This window comes from Lithobates pipiens, unplaced genomic scaffold (genome assembly GCF_037356315.1).
Source record: "Lithobates pipiens isolate NorthernLeopardFrog02 unplaced genomic scaffold, aLitPip1_a1.2 Scaffold_19, whole genome shotgun sequence".
Taxonomy (NCBI): domain Eukaryota; kingdom Metazoa; phylum Chordata; class Amphibia; order Anura; family Ranidae; genus Lithobates; species Lithobates pipiens.
In genome coordinates, this window is record NW_027507764.1 from 8129963 (window position 1) to 8147630 (window position 17668).

The following is a 17668-nucleotide window of genomic DNA, read 5'->3' on the forward strand; positions in this document are numbered from 1 at the left end:
TCGTGTGTAGAGAATTTCGATCGGACAAAGTGCCACGCATGCTCAGATCGAATTCCTAGACCAGAACTATTGGCTACTAGCCTGAACGTAGTCCCATCGTAACGAAATAAAGTCACCACGTTACGTACGATCGGATTTTCCGACAACTTTGTCCGGCCTTGTGTATGCAACACCAGTTTCGGACAAAATCCGTCAGACAAAATTTTGTTGTCGGAATGTCTGACCGTGTGTACAAGGGCATAGACTGGAATGGCCATAGACTGTTCTACGGGAGTGGTTGGAGATGGGACTGGTGCTGAAGGAGACAGTCAGAGACTGGGGACATGCTACATGAGACATGAGATATGTGCACTGCAGAAAAATGTGTTCGTTTTCGTTTCATTCGTCTTTGTTTTTCGGGTCATTCGTTATGATCGCAATTCGTAAATTCTAAAATAAGAAAGAAAATCCGAAATCCCGCATCTAAATGAATGGAACGGAACGAATCACTAATAAAATAATAATAAAAAACGTTTCTATTATTATTGTTATTTATTATTATTAATTCGTTACGTTCCATTCGTTTACATACGGCATTCGTTATTTTCGAATAATGTTTAATTTCAGACGATCATTCGTAAACGTTAACGTTCATTAACAGCCAAATTTGAAAGATGAATCCAATACCTATAATTTAATAGTTTGTTATTATTAGTTATCATTTCAGATTTTCTAATTTAAATGGAGAGTGGGGGACCAATATACAGTGATTGGTACCGATTGTTCCTGTGTTCATTCGTAACTGATGCATAGTAAACTGTGCTTCAGTTCGTAAATGAACTGGCAGCCTGTGTACGAGCGCTTCCTGTTAATGCATTCTGCAGTGCAGCTGAGGTTGCACAGACAGGGATTGAGGAATGAGTCCTCAATCACTTTCTCTGTCTCAAAAGTGAGCCATCGGGGGTCTTTTAGACCCCTGATTTTCCCCCAAAAATCTGGTGGCTACATGTAACTGGCCTTGTGAATGTGGCCTTACACTTAAATAGGAGAGTACCCAGGTCCATTTGGTTAGAAATGTCTTTCTTTTTTCCACTGTTTAAGCCCTGATGAAGCTTTGAGTGTCGAAACATGTTGGTTTTATCTTTTAATTTCTCTTTTTTTTTTAAAATCAAAATCACTAAACTTTTCTGAACTCATTTACAAACTTGTGGTGTTCTCATCCTTTACACTTAGACTGGAAAACTCCAGGGACCCCTAAAGGTTCCCTGTAGGATAGCGAGCTGTGTCCTAGAGTTGGAGATCAAATTTTGATTCAACTAGCCCCACGACGCGTTGGTTTTATCTTCTGATTTTTTTATTTTTTTATTAAAAATAAAGATTGATAAACTTTTCTGCTGTGTCCTAGAGTTGGAGATTGAACTTTGATTTCATCCAGCCTTGGGTCCACCAACGGTTCTTCTGCTTTGTCATAGGCATGTCTCTCTCTGCCCCCTACTGTTAGCGGCAGGGAGCGAGAAGGACCATAATGCTGAATTACTTTGTATCATTAAAGATAGAAAAATCTGAATGATTAAAAAAAAAAAAAAAAAAAAATCGCATTGCTTACCAAGGGCACAAAACACCCCAGGTCATAAAAATAGTCCATTCCATTGTCCCCACCACCTCTAGTGGAACCAGTTGGAGTGAAAGCAAATTAAAAGGAACCCATTATCAATTTGCATGAATAATTTTTCAGTAACGCCCCACCTAGTATCAATAAAAACCATCCTTGCTCTCCAGCGCCCTGTCCAACCTTATAACCGTCCTTCCACAGCATGGAGCAGCATGGGACATGAACTTTGTCTACTGGGGGGACAGGACATTGAAGAACATTGACGTCCACTCTGACCTACCAGTTTAAGGGTTGTAGGAGGAACTTCTTCCTGTTTAAACTCCATGAAGACAATGCTCATGGCCGGAAATGGAGGAACACATAAGAGCATTAACCCTATTTTGCATAAATTCTGAATTCTGGCTGAAGAACATCTGAAGATCAAGTGGAGAGAGAGCCACACCAGAAGCCATGACCAAGAAAAGAACAAAAATAGACTTCGTTCTGCTCATTAAATATCCAGGGGTCCCTGGAGTTGTCCAAACGCCAAGTGTAAAGGATGAGAGCACCACAAACTTGTGGTGCTCTCATGCTTTACACTTGGTGTTTGATCAACTCCAGGGACCCCTAAGGTTACCCCGGAGGAGAGCGAGCTGTGTGCTGGAGTTGGAGATTGAACTTTGATTTCATCTAGCCTTGGGTCCACCAACGGTTCTTCTGCTTTGTCATAGGCATGTCGCTCTCTGCCCCCTACTGTTATCGGAAGGGAGCGAGAAGGACCATAATGCTGAATTACTTTGTATCATTAAAGATAGAAAAATCTGAATGATTAAAAAAATAAATAAATCGCATTGCTCACCAAGGGCACAAAACACCCCAGGTCATAAAAATAGTCCATTCCATTGTCCCCACCACCTCTAGTGGAACCAGTTGGAGTGAAAGCAAATTAAAAGGAACCCATTATCAATTTGCATGAATAATTTTTCAGTAACGCCCCACCTAGTATCAATAAAAACCATCCTTGCTCTCCAGCGCCCTGTCCAACCTTATAACCGTCCTTCCACAGCATGGAGCAGCATGGGACATGAACTTTGTCTACTGGGGGGACAGGACATTGAAGAACATTGACGTCCACTCTGACCTACCAGTTTAAGGGTTGTAGGAGGAACTTCTTCCTGTTTAAACTCCATGAAGACAATGCTCATGGCCGGAAATGGAGGAACACATAAGAGCATTAACCCTATTTTGCATAAATTCAGAATTCTGGCTGAAGAACATCTGAAGATCAAGTGGAGAGAGAGCCACACCAGAAGCCATGATCAAGAAAAGAACAAAAATAGACTTCGTTCTGCTCATTAAATATCCAGGGGTATCTGGAGTTGTCCAAACGCCAAGTGTAAAGGATGAGAGCACCACAAACTTTTGGTGCTCTCATGCTTTACACTTGGTGTTTGGACAACTCCAGGGACCCCTAAGGTTACCCCCGAGCTGTGTCCTAGAGTTGGAGATTGAACATTGATTTCATCTAGCCTTGGGTCCACCAACAGTTCTTCTGCTTTGTCATAGGCATGTCTCTCTCTGCCCCCCCTACTGTTAGTGGCAGGGAGCGAGAAGGACCATTATGCTGAAATACTAAAAATATGAATGATTAAAAAAAAAAACACACATTGCTCAACAAGGGCACAAAACACCCCAGGTCATAAAAATAGTTCATGAGCTTTCCGTTCAGACATTTATGTAGGACATAGTAGTCCCATGACATGGTACAGGACAGGGTAGTCACACTCACACGCTTCTCTTATGATTTCGCCATGTACAGAAAACTCTCTTCACACTGGTCTTTTTCCCCAAAGGGGCTTCCATTCCATTGTCCCCACCACCTCTAGTGGAACCAGTGCCCTGCCCAACCTTGTAACCATCCTTCTACAGCATGGAGCAGCATGGGACATGAACTTTGTCTACTGGCGGACAGAACATTGAAGAACAACTCTGACCTAGCAGTTTAAGGGTTGTAGGAGGAAATTCTTCCTGTTCGGACTCCGTGAAGACAATGCTCATGGCCAGAAATGGAGGAACACATAAGAGCATTAACCGTATTTTGCATAAATTCATAATTCTGGCTGAACAACATCTGAAGATCAGGTGGAGGAAGAGCCACACCAGAAGCCATGACCAAGAAAAGAACAAAAAATAGACTTCGTTCTGCTCATTAAATATCCACCAGCAGTTTTCCAGTAAATCCAAAAGAGAAAAAGCTGGCGGGATTCCGATGAAGGCAACACAGGTGTAACTTTATTAATGATGATGAGCAGAAATCAAGTCCTCACTTGGGACCTTTCCCTCTGGTCTGTTTCACCTGAAATTGGCCTTTTTCGTATGTAGTCAGGTGCGGTCTACCTTTCTCCAGGTGATGCTTTTCTGCAATAACACTGCAGTTGGAGAGGAAGTCAGGAAGAACACTAGTTTCTCTACAGTTTCCTAGGCCACCGGGGAAGATATCCCATTGGATGCTGCCACCCCATGTGACCCTGGCAGCCATTTTGGGTCAGACAGCGCCTATTTAAAGGCCCTGGCTCCGGGGTTTGGAATTCATTTGAAAGTGGGTAGAGTAAGGACAGGTACCCCGCCTGATAGGGACAGTACTAGCAGCAGGGGAAAAGGTTCCTGATGAGGAGGGAAAACGTAGGGCTCGCAAATCCTCTAGAAGCCTGCCTGTTGGGCACAAGACGGCCAGGCCACATTCTTCCTCTCTCTCTCTACAGACGCTGACAGGTTGGCTGCACTCTGCTCTCTACCCACCGTTGGACTTGTGAGTGTTCCCGGTTTGGGCTGCCTTCCCGATTATTTGTGAACTGTTTCTGCATTATTTATATATCTGCATTATATAAAGGGATCCCAGTCCTTTCAGTGCACTGGGATCCCATATGGAAGACTGAATGTGTTATTCCCGTCGCATGTAGGTTTGGGTGAAATGAATCAGAGGTGGTGGTACCAGGTGGGGATTTTGTGTTTGTTAGCCCAAAACAATAAAGTTACACCTGGGTTGAATTTTAACCACGTTCCGCTGGCTTTTTCTCCTTTACATTTACTGGTGGTTGGGGTATAGAATGTGCCCTGGGTTAGCTTCTGGTACCAGGTTTTCCGCCACACCATGTTGCGCCCCACCTACATATAAGTTTGGGTGAAATGCATCAGAGGTGGGGGGTACCAGGTGTGGACTTTGTGTCTGCTTGTCCAGAACAGTAAAGTTAAACCTTGGATGAATTTTAACTGAGTTCCGCTGGCTTTTCCTCCTTTACATTTACAGGCGGTTGGGGTATAGATGTGCCTCTGGTTATCTTCTGGCACTTGGTATTCCACCACACCACGCTGCACCCCACCTACATGTGAGTTTGGGCGAAATGCATCAGAGGAGGGGGTCCTAGGTGGGGACTTCTTGCCCAGAACAATAAAGTTACACCTGTGTTAAATTTTTACCGCGTTCCGCTGGCTTTTTCTCCTTTTTACTGGAGGTTGGGGTATAGGATGTGCCCTTGGTTGGCCTCTACCACCCGGTCAGCCAGGACAATACCCCCGGAATATCGGGGGTTTGCGAGCACAGAACACATATACTTATTGGATTCTCCTTGCTGGGTAGGATTCATCTTTCTATACAAGTGCAAAAACATAAAACTTAATACAATTTACAAACTTACTATAAATATGAAATACTGAAAACAAACATAAGATGAGTAGTAGGCCTTGCAGTGGTTACTCCTCGACACGCGGACGCGCAATTCTCGGAGCCGGTTCTGGGATTCACAGGTACGATTTATCCTGTTTGAAGGACATGTTCTCCATGTCATGGCAGTTTTTCCCGTTTGAGTGCTCGCTGTTATAGTCGTGGGTAAACGTGGTGCCCTGAGCCTCGCTGATGGAGGATATGGTGTAGGACGCCGATCGGAGACCCTCAGAATGTGGAAAGCCATTTCCAAACTGGATCCTGTACTGGTTCCAATGTCTTTTTAGAACGCCTTGAACCTAAAAACCCAACAAAAACATAGTGTGTGTAAGAAGACCCAATGCTTCCATGGATTGGTACATGGCTCATCACAGCCTAGGACAGTGATGGCGAACCTTGGCACCCCAGATGTTTTGGAACTACATTTCCCATGATGCTCTTGCACTCTGCAGTGTAGTTGAGCATCATGGGAAATGTAGTTCCAAAACATCTGGAGTGCCAAGGTTCGCCATCACTGGCCTAGGAGAACATTTTGGTTTGTAGATAATAGACAGTTATGGACTGGAATATTGCCCATGCTGAAAGTAGATTGTGATTAGACGCGTGCGGTTCATTTCGCTTCCCAATTGAAATTATTTTCATTATTCAGAGATTCTAATGTATCTGATTTTCTGAATTACAATAGTACTGAATTCCATCGAATCCGAAATTAAATAAAATGAATTTTCATCTGAAAAAACGAATGATCCGAATTCAAATCAAAATCTAAACTAATTCGAAATTAATTTGAAAACGAAATTGAATTTGAAAACAAATTTAAAATTTAATTTTAAATTTAATTTGAAAACGAAATTTGAAATTAATTTGAAAACGAAATTGAAAACAAATTTTAAATTTAAATTTTAAATTGAATTTGAAAACAAATTTTAAATTACGAATTTGAAATTAATTTGAAAACGAAATTGAATTTGAAAACAAATTTTAAATTTAAAATTTGTTTTCAAATTCAATTTCGTTTTCAAATTAATTTCAAATTCGTTTTTAAATTAAATTTAAAATTAAATTTAAAATTAAATTTAAAATTTAAATTTTAAATTGAATTTTAAATTGAATTTGAAAACAATTTTTAAAATTTAAATTTAAAATTTAAATTTAAAATTTAAATTTAAAATTTAAATTTAAAATTTAAATTTAAAATTTAAATTTAAAATTTAATTTTAAATTTAATTGGAAAACTAATTTGAAATTAATTTGAAAACAAAATTGAATTTGAAAACAAAATTGAATTTGAAAACAAATCCTAAATGTAAAAAAAAAAAACATATTGCTGACTATTGCTCACCTCCTTCAAAAGACTGTGCATTAGAATACAGCTGTCATCAGAAATTCAAATTTTCGAAAAGAATAGAATAGACTAAAACAGAACTAATTTTAAATTAATTTGAAAACGAAATTGAATTTGAAAACAATTTTTAAATTTAAATTTTAAATTGAATTTGAAAACTAATTTGAAATTAATTTGAAAACGAAATTGAATTTGAAAACAAATCCTAAATGTAAAAAAAAAAACATTGCTGACTATTGCTCACCTCCTTCAAAAGACTGTGTATTAGAATACAGCTGTCATCAGAAATTCAAATTTTCGAAAAGAATAGAATAGACTAAAACAGAACAGAATAGAATATAAAGGAATAGAGAAAAAATTCCGAAATTTGAATTGAGAAAAGAATAGAATAGGATGGAAAGAACAAAAATAAAACACAACAGAAAAGAATAGAAAAAAAATAGAAAAAGAAAAAAAAAATAGAATAGATTAGAATAAAATTGAAATAATATAACCATCCTCCGAAATTCGAATTTCAAAAAGAATAAAATAGAATATAAAAAATGAATAGAAAATAATAGAATGAAATAGAATAAAATAGAAAAAACAGACTAGAATAGAAAAAAACAAAATAAAATAGAAAAGAACAGACTAGAATATAAAAACCGAATAAAATAGAAAAGAACAGACTAGAATAGAAAAAACAAATAAAATAGAAAAGAACAGACTAGAATAGAAAAACTGAATAGAATAGAAAAAAAAAAAAAAAAAAAAAGAATATAGACATATTCTGAAACTGAAATTTCAAAATTTGAATAGAATAGAATGAAAATTTGAATTCCGAATAGAACCAGCTATTCTATTCTTCATAATGAATTTAAATCGATTACATTTTTTGGATTCTTTTTGGATTTTTTTGATTCAAATACAACCAAAACCAGTGGAAAAATTTGAACCTGGTCAAGAACGAGTAAACTAAACAAAATGAATTCCGTTGAATGAATGTAACTAAACAAAATTAGTAACTTAACAAATCGATCCGAAATGAAGTAAAACAAAATATTTTCGCTCTACACATGTCTACTTAGGATTCACATATTCCGGTGGTCATGTGACCGCATGGCTCTGCTCTGATGCCTCTTCCATTAGGCGGGTGTGGTCTGGTTAGATAGGAGGCAGGACCAAGTGAGGCCATTCTTGTGACCACTCCTGCTGAGACCCTATGACTATCAAAGTGAGCAAGGCTGTACAGGGGGTGCACTATGGAACTACAGGCACACCGTGCGTCAGCACAATATCCTGTAGGTCCAATTACAATTTAAAGGATGTAAACTGACCAAATTAGCCTTCCTGGTTAGCATGGTCAGAAGGGAGGAAGACAAAGGGATTGGTGGGATCACCAGGTAGTCAGTGTGTCTTGAATACAGTCTGCAAAGAGAAGTAATCCTTAGGTGGAATACAAGGGACAAAGGTTTACATACTATCAGAAACCATGAAATCAGACCGAGACAGAAGTACAGTTACATAGTTAGTAAGGTTGAATAAAGACACCAGTCCATCCAGTTCAACCTGAGTGAGTGTCTACAATTGTCCCTATCCCTGTACATTGCACACTCACATTGGTTCCTACCCTCAAGGAGCCCACAATCCAAGGTCCCCATTCATATACTAGGGCCAATTTGGGACAGAAGCCAATTACCCTACCTGCAGGTCTTTGGAGTGTGGGAGGAAACCGGAGTACCCGGAGGAAACCCACGCAGGCACAGGGAGAACATGCAAACTGCAGGCAGGTAGTGTCGTGGTTGGGATTCAAACCAGCAACCCTTTTTACTGCTAGGTGAGAGTGCTAACCACTACACCACTGTGCCGCCAGTTTAAATCATACTTGTTTAATAATAAAACTAAATAGAACAAAACGTAGTCAAAAACATAGCCAAAGTTCGTTAACCGGAACGGACAGTCAGACAAGGCAGAAAGTCAGGAAGCCAGGGATCAGCTGTTAGGGCTGGGTTCAGCCCTTCCTTCTCTGAGCTTCATTTCGGATTGATTTGGGCTTTGGGCTGGGCTAATTGCCAGCTCCTATCTATCCACAGTTACTCACCTGTTGATGATATCCTGCTCGTCAGTCCTGCCTACTTAAACAGTCCAGTCCAGAGGATCTCTGCCTTCCCCTTGGTCAACATCACAGAGACTATCTCCTGCATTCCTGTTAAAAGACATGCTTGACTGACATCCCTTCCGGCTTCAGGTCCTGCTGGTTGTTCTACTACGCTCATCTCTGGCTCCCTGATGTTTTGGCTTGTCTGACTATCCGTTCCGGTTCCTGAACTCTGGCTATGTTTGGACTATGTTTGTTTATTTATTTTTAAACAAGTGTGATTTAGCTGTACTTCTGTCTCGTTCAGCAGGATCTGGAGCCAGAAGGAATGTCAGCCAAGCAAGTCTTTAACAGGAACACAGTAGATAGTCTCTGTGATGTTGACCAAGGGGAAGGCAGAGATCATCTGGGCTGGACGGCTTAAGTAGGCAGGACTGACGAGCAGGATCATCAACAGCTGAGTAACTGTGGAGAGATATGAGCTGGCAATTAGCCGACAGCTGAGCGGCTAGCTCAGAGAAGGAAGGGCTGAGCCAAGCCCTGGCACATACGTTCATGCTAGAGCCAAACTGAACATGCAATTCAAAGAAGCGAAATGCATTCCAGGTACATCAAAGGAAAAGCGGTGCAAAGACTTCCGGTCCTTTATCTTCATAAAGCAACCAAAGCCTGTCCCCTGCCAGCATGCTGCAGAGGAGGAGCCTTTGATCTCTGTGGATAAACAGCGGTCTCTCTGCAGAGGTCCAGCATGCCTCCTGCTCAGCTGGGCATACAGCTCTCCAATCAATGAGGCTCCCAGAGCAGACTTGTTGATTGGATCACTGGGCAGGAGGATGGCTGGAGATTCCGGACTGATGTGCGCTGTGTGAATGAGGCGGTCCGGCTCTTAAATGTGCTGCCAACACAGAGCAACCTTCACAGTACTAAACTCAAACCCAGCATTTAGACCTGGGGGCCGAGGAGTCTTAAATGGTCATGTAGCTTTAAATTGATTTTAACTAACAAATGTGTGGTGATCACATGACTGGGCGCCATGCTTATTGGTTCTTGACCATTAGTGTAGACCCAGAGCTGTCATTGACAGTGGGGTAGGGGGGGGGTCTCACAGCAAGGAGTGTGCACAGGTGTGTGCTCCTAGTTCTACTTGTTTGTTATAACATGGGCTGACCAAGCTTCTCTAAGTGATAAAAGCACCATATCCGTATTTTTTTTTATTTTTATAAAAATTCAATAAATTTCAGGTTTGCAGAAAAAAAACAAAAAAAAAAAAAAAACACTTACCTCTCCATTGAAGAAACAAAATATTGTAGCCACCAGCAATCCCTAGAGAAAAGAATGATTTCTATCAATGCATACATTTCCAGACATTAATGATTAGAACCAATAAAATCAATAAATATGGACAATCTCCCAGCAGTTTTCATTGATGCAGTGCAAGCCGGGCCTCTTTAAGCTGCCCAGCAAAATTATTGCTTCCCACTGCAGATTGTTCCTACCCTCCCCGTCCTGTAATAGACAGCTGCAGGGAGAAGGGAGTTAGAATGGTGGAACCTGATTGGAGGGTTGACCCTAGACATTGCCTTTTGTAGCTCTGGGGGAGCGGCTGAGGCCTACAACCTGTGAAGGTGGACTAAGCTTCCCTGAAGCTCAGGAGTGAAGGGGGTCAGACATTGCTGCCAAGGACTGTGCTGCTGAGAGCATCTTGGGGTTACTTAGGATCTGTCAGGGATCAGTTTACTGCTGATGAGATCACCTCAGAAAGGAGGAACCTGATTGGTCATGTGAGTTGACCCTGCCCACGGTTTTTGGAGTTCCTTGGGAGTGACTTAGACCCATAGCCTGTGCAGGTGGGCTGAATGTGCATGGGGTCCAGCATTGAGGGGCCCCGACATTGCTGCCAAGGACTGTGCTGCTGAGAGCTTCAGGGCTCGAGCTGGCAATGCATGTGACTTGGGGTTGCTGCCGTTGCTATCAAAAACTGCTGCTGAGAGCTTCAGGGCTGGAGACAGCTGTGCACATTTTGCTAGGGGTCAAGAGCCAGGGTTCACTGCTGTGGGCCTGCAATATGACTGCTGCTGAGGATCTGTTTACTGCTGATTAAAAAGGAGGAACCTGATTAGCTAGGAGAGTTGACTTTGCTCATGGTTTTTGGAGTTCCTTGGGAACATCTTAGACATCTTAGACCCGCAGCCCGTAGACGACTTAGACTGAGCGTGCCTGGAGCCCAAAAGTGAAGGACTCAGACATTGCTTCCAAGGACTGTGCTGCTGAGAGCATCAGGGCTGGAAGCAGCTGTACATATTTTGCTAGGGGTTTCTGCCGTGGTTGCTGCTATGGTGTGTTACTGTCTGCTGTGCTATGTGGTGCGCTACTCATTCCTGAGTTGCAGGACTGTGACTACAGTTGTGTTGCTACTGTATGCTGGAGGTGAAGGCCGGAGAGGAGACCCAAAGCCTGGTGGGCTACCTTTCGCCTGACTTCAACCTGGAGCTGAGCCCATCAGATGTACTACTCCTCCAAAGGATAAGTCAGGGCCTTTGTAGGTGTGTTCCTGCTTACAAAGTTGTTCTGCAAAATTAGACTGTGCCTACTTACCTTGGAATTACAAATACACCCAGCTGGGAGTGAGCTCCCAAAAGTAAGCCAAGGGCCCCAAGGCAGGCAGGACTAAGATTGTATTCTACAGGACAGTGGCATAAAACTTGGCCTCTTGGTCATAGATAGGCCAGTGGCATAGACCTTGACCTCTTGGTCATAGATAGGCCAGTGGCATAGATCTTGACCTCTTGGTCATAGATAGGCCAGTGGCATAGACCTTGGTCTCTTGGTCACAGATAGGCCAGTGGCATAGACCTTGGTCTCTTGGTCACAGATAGGCCAGTGGCATAGACCTTGGCCTCTTGGTCATAGGTCTGTTCTTACAGGGGCCACCTGACCTCACATTGGCAGCCTGGTCAGGAATACCCTCTCAGACTCTTTATTGGCAATCAAGGAACAGCAGCTGACTAATGAGGTCATGCCACTGCTCACTCACCCTGTCCAGATATTCTGTGGCATAGACCTTGGCCTCTTGGTCATAGATAGGCCAGTGGCATAGACCTTGGCCTATTGGTCAAAGATAGGCCAATGGCATAGACCTTGGTCTTGTGGTCATAGATAGGCCAGTGGCATAGACCTTGGTCTCTTGTTCACAGATAGGCCAGTGGCATAGACCTTGGCCTCTTGGTCATAGATAGGCCAGTGGCATAGACCTTGGCCTCTTGGTCACAGATAGGCCAATGGCATAGACCTTGGTCTATTGGTCACAGATAGGCCAGTGGCATAGACCTTCGTCTCTTGGTCATAGATAGGCCAGTGGCATAGACCTTGGCCTCTTGGTCATAGATAGGCCAATGGCATAGACCTTGGTCTCTTGGTCACAGATAGGCCAGTGGCATAGACCTTGGTCTTGTGGTCATAGATAGGACAATGGCATAGACCTTGGTCTCTTGGTCACAGATAGGCCAGTGGCATAGACCTTGGTCTCTTGGTCGTAGATAGGCCAGGGGCATAGACCTTGGTCTCTTGGTCACAGATAGGCCAGTGGCATAGTCCTTGGCCTCTTGGTCATAGATAGGCCAGTGGCATAGACCTTGGTCTCGTGGTCATAGATAGGCCAGTGGCATAGACCTTGGCCTCGTGGTCATAGATAGGCCAGTGGCATAGACCTTGGTCTCGTGGTCATAGATAGGCCAGTGGCATAGACCTTGGCCTCTTGGTCATAGATAGATCTTACAGGGGCCACCTGAACTCACATTGGCAGCCTGGTCAGGAACACCCTCTCAGCCTCTCTATCGACAATAAAGGGACAGCATCAGACTGAAGAGGTCATACCACTGCTCACGCACCCTGTCCAGATGTTCTGTGAGAACATGTGCACTGTAGCAGAATCTGATTGGCTGCTGGTGCTGCTTCTCCCCATCTTAGAAAGTAATCCTGTGCAGGAGATTAAAATTGTTTCATTGCAAGACAAGTTTATGTACTTATACTAGATGCCTGATGACATTTGTATAACTGAAGACGCTACATTTTAAATTATTCATTTTATCAGCATTATATTATATTACAAAACGGTTTGCATTGCATTTAAACTCAGGCAAAACCAGAGCGACATTTTCAGGCTACGACTGGCCCAAAATAAGGCGTTTAGCCTAAAGCAAGAGCATTTTCTGCAGCTGTACCTGGTAATTCATGAGAATATGCATGACATAGTCATAGATTTCCTCCGCTATGTGTCCTTCCGGTCTCCATGGCAACAATACAAACTGGATTCCAAGAAGTGGCACGAGGATGAGAGTGGCTCGCACTGCTTTCATGTACAGGTTGGATTCCGCCTGATGCGTCACTTTCAGTTTTGTGATTAGGACACGCACAATGTTCAGGAGAAAGAACAGGTTCACCTTAGAGCAAACAGAAAAAACACAAACACGATTACAAACAATGTACGGATATGCTCTCAACTGGCTACAACTCCATGTGAATTACAATGTAACAGCTGACCTATATAGCAGAGAGATCACATTACATGGACTGCAAGAGTGACCCACAGAAGAGGGAACCCCCCTCCCTCCACATCTCTCCTAGCAATCTGGTCAGTGATGAGCAGGCTGCCCACGATCATGCAAAGCGCTATACCGACCACGTGTTCTTTATATTTGACAACCTTCAAGCAGTGCAAGGCCCTACATGATGGGGTACAAATATATAGGTGGCCCCTCACGCTACACAGTTGTTGAAAGATCTAAATCAGATTGTGCAAACAGGCTGAACCAGGTTTGGCCAGCTTGCCTGTAAAGGTTCTCATTCGCCCACATCACGGCATATCCAGTAGTATTTGGTCACACTCAGGACTTGTTCTCTAATGTTGAAGACGTTTCGTTGCTCCTCCAAGGGGCTTCCTCAATTCCTAGGTTTGGCCAGCTTGTCTGTGAAGTTTTTTTATTCAACCAGGTCATGGAATATCTAGTAGTAGTAGTAGGTCACACTCAGGACTTGTTGTCATATGTTCAAGGCACTTCGCTGCTCATCCTTTGGGCTTCCTCAGTTCCTAGGTTTGGCCAGTTTTTCTGTGAAGGTTCTCATTCAACCTATATACAGCAGTAGTTGGTGACACTCTGGACTTGTTCTCTAATGTTGAAGACACTTCACTATCCATCCAATGGGCATCCTCTGTTGCTAGGTTTGGCAGGTTTGCCTGTGAAGGTTCTCGCTCAACCAGGTCATGCTATATCTAGTAGTAGTTGGTCAAACTCAGGACTTGTTCTCTAATGTTGAAGACATTTTGCTGTTCCTAAGTTGTTCTTCAACCAGGTCATGGTATATCTAGTATTAGTTGGTCACACGCAGGACTTTTTTTCGAAAGTTGAGGACGAAAGTTGAGAAGAATGTTCCTTACATTGGTGATCAGTGAGAAGAATGTTCCTTACATTGGTGATCAGTGAGAAGAATGTTCCTTACATTGGTGATCAGTGAGAAGAATGTTCCTTACATTGGTGATCAGTGAGAAGAATGTTCCTTACATTGGTGATCAGTGAGAAGAATGTTCCTTACATTGGTGATCATTGGGAAGAATGTTCCTTACATTGGTGATCAGTGAGAAGAATGTTCCTTACATTGGTGATCAGTGAGAAGAATGTTCCTTACATTGGTGATCAGTGAGAAGAATGTTCCTTACATTGGTGATCAGTGAGAAGAATGTTCCTTACATTGGTGATCAGTGAGAAGAATGTTCCTTACATTGGTGATCAGTGAGAAGAATGTTCCTTACATTGGTGATCAGTGGGAAGAATGTTCCTTACATTGGTGATCAGTGGGAAGAATGTCCCTTACATTGGTGATTAGTGGGAAGAATGTTCCTTACATTGGTGATCAGTGGGAAGAATGTCCCTTACATTGGTGATCAGTGGGAAGGAGGAGGAGGACACACCCAAGGAGCTCTCTGAGAACCACACCTTTTTTTCAAGCCTGGGCTTTGCCTGCTAGCTCAGCCCAGGAATAATGCCTGATCCTGGGGGAGGCCCTGGGATGGATTCCCCTGATGATACGGGGCCTAGTGAGGAGGAGGAGGTGGAGGATCTGTCTGTGGGTCCAGGCCCTGCTGAGAACGTGGATGCCTACAGACAGAAGATTGTTGACCGTTTTCGGGCAATCGGAAGGGCTGAGGAAAAACTTAAATCTTTAAAAGCTGAACATAAGAACTTCAAGACCAAGTATTTCCAGGCCTGGAGTAAAAACCGTTTGGCCATGAAGCCAGAGTTACAGCAAATGGAGGAGAAAGTAAAGAAACAATCTTTATTTTTGAATAAACTGAAGGACAGAAGCGGAGCTTTTGCTGAAAAGTTTAAAAATGAGAGGAGATTTTCCAGCCAGGCAGCGGTGAGTTCTGTGGATCAGCAGGTAACAGACAACCCGGCTTCATCTGTCTCTGCACCTCTCCCCCCATGTCAGGCTGGGGAATCGCCAGCGGCAACCAGCCAGGGGGTTGAGATTCAACATGGCACCCTACAGTTCATCCAGCAGATGGAGTCACCCCTGAGGGCAGACAGGTCTGTTGGTGAGCCATCGGAGGTCCCTGAGGATGAGCAGAGGGATTGCAGACCGGCAGAGCCAGCACTGGTGGAGGGATCCCAGTGCGCTGTATTGCCTCCATCCAACATGTCTGCCCCACCTGCTGTAGTGGATGATGTCCCAGCTGAGGAACAGAGAGGGAAGGCAATCTGCAAACAGCTGCCTGCTACAGAGAAACCCTCTGCAGACATGGAGGGAGAGCCCCTAGCAGAGGTGTCATCAGCCCAGCAGAGCAATGTGGATGGATCTCCATCATGCACCCCACGCCTGGATTTTGCTGATACTGCTGAGACTTGTAGTTCCACAAGCAAGATGGCTGCCAGCTCCAGAGAGACTGTTTCTCCTTCACCTGGGCTGATTGATGCAGGTGGGGGAGGGGTTCAGCACAGTGCAGCATGTGAAGTGGAGACAGCCATGGAAGTCTCCTGCAGTGATTCACCTGTTGCTGTATTAGGACAACATTCACCCGGCTCAGCTGATGGTCCTGTCCTGATGGAGGAGAAGAGTCGGCCTGGAGGTGACGTGTGTACGGGGACAGCAGTGACTGAGGACACGGCAGGAACTATGAATGTGCCAGGAAATAATGACAGTAATAATATTGATAAGGCAGTGAATGTGGTGGGTGGAGGTGGAGGGGTTAATATTGCTGACCAAGATAAAAATGACATTTCTCTTTCTGCTCAGCAGAAGAAAGACTCGTCGATTGTACAGACCAAATCTGTACAATCTATATCTGCTGGAAATGTGCCAGAAGGCTCAAAACACACAAACGTCTCTTCTGCTGGGAGGAATATGGGGAGTTATGCGTCTGTTGTGGGGAGTCGCACCAAGGAGGGTGGGGGGAATGCTGTAAATATTGGTGGTCACAATATAGGGGGGTTTGGTGGTGGGATTGGTGGTGGGTATAGGAGGAGGAATGTGGTTCAGTTCAAGTGGGAGGGGGAGGGGACCCCACCAGTGAGGGGGAGGGTGGCAGAGTTGATTTTGGAAATGGGGTTTAAAGCTGTGGATATTTTTGCTTTAATTTGCCCAGTGGGAAGTTATGAATTTGATTTATCTTTTGTAAAACCTGAGGGGTTGGACTTATTTTGGGAGCGACATAGGAGGTGCCAGGGCCTTCCGCAGTGGAGTGGTTTGGTGCCAAAGGTGATTTCCAGGCAGCCTCTGATAAAATCGGTGACCATCCTGGTGCGTAACGAATCAATACCAGAGGCTGATTTGATAGTATGGCTACGCCGATATGGTGAGGTCCTCACTCCACTGCGGAAGGTCCTGGATGAACATGGGATATGGACAGGGGCCTGGACGGTGTCACTAAAACTGGGGGTGCTGGGCAATGTAGTCCAACATCTGCCCTGCTCAGCTTTCCTGGGAAGAGATCGGCTGACTATATTTTACCAGGGACAGCCCAAAGTCTGCAATAAATGTGGTGAAAAGGGCCATTTTGCCTCTACCTGCACGCGTAAAAAGTGTTCGCTATGCCAGGGTCTGGACCATTTGGCAAGGGATTGTACCCAAATTCGGTGCAATCTGTGCCAACAGCTTGGCCATCCTTACAGTAAGTGTCCAGAGGCTTTACATAACCTGCCAGGATTGGAGGCTGAGCTGCAGAGGCTGGATAAGGAGGATCAGGCCGCTGTAACTGTTGTTGTCCCTCCTGTGTCTGTTCCATCTGTTTCAGGTTCTGTTTCCCCTGGTAATGTTGTCCCTGAGTCTGTCCCTCCTGTGTCTGTTCCATCTGTTTCAGGTTCTGTTTCCCCTGGTAATGTGGTCCCTGAGTCTGTCCCTCCTGTGTCAGTTCCATCTGTTGCTTCAGATTCTGTCCCCTCTAGTGATGTGGTCCCTAAGTCTGTCCCCCATGTGGTTGTCCCTATTCCTGCTGTACGTAGGTCCTCCAGACTAGCGGAGGCTGCTGGGGGGGCAGGTTTAGCGGATCTTCCTTCTCAGCCTCCAGTCCCTGTCCCTCGGCAGCGCAAACGTGGTCAGGGGGGTGTGGGGGTGCTGGATGGGGGTGGGGCTGATGGAAGGGTGTCCATATCCCATGTCTCGCCCTCTGTTGAGGGGGATTCGGATGATGAGGGGTGGGAGACGTTTAGGAGGAAGAAAAAGAAGAAGAGGAAGACAAATAAGGTGGTAATTTCTTCCTCAGAGTCGGACCCAGGAGGGGTTCCTCCTGGTAACCCTTTTTCAGTTTTGTCAGGTGATGGGATGTCTGATTTATCTTTTTCTTTATCATCCATGGATGAGGGGGAGTCACATAGTTTGAAGAGAGCTGTTTCTGGTGATGAGAGTGTGGTAAAGGTTAAGAAACGACTACCCCAATCATCCTGATGGCAGTTCCCACTCCGA

General features: G+C 44.0%; 1 protein-coding gene across 1 annotated transcript in view; it reads right to left on the minus strand.

The window, feature by feature from the left end:
• Positions 1–1146: 1146 nt before the first annotated feature.
• Positions 1147–17668, minus strand: part of CALCRL (calcitonin receptor like receptor) — a 146809-nt gene continuing 130287 nt past the window's right edge. Inside the window, exons 11-13 of the mRNA XM_077490499.1 lie at positions 12934–13152; positions 9995–10036; positions 1147–5590 (exon numbers count right to left, since the gene is read on the minus strand). Of these exons, the coding sequence (XP_077346625.1) occupies positions 5369–5590; positions 9995–10036; positions 12934–13152 (483 nt within the window). The 3' untranslated portion in view covers positions 1147–5368. The remainder of the gene's footprint in view (positions 5591–9994; positions 10037–12933; positions 13153–17668) is intronic.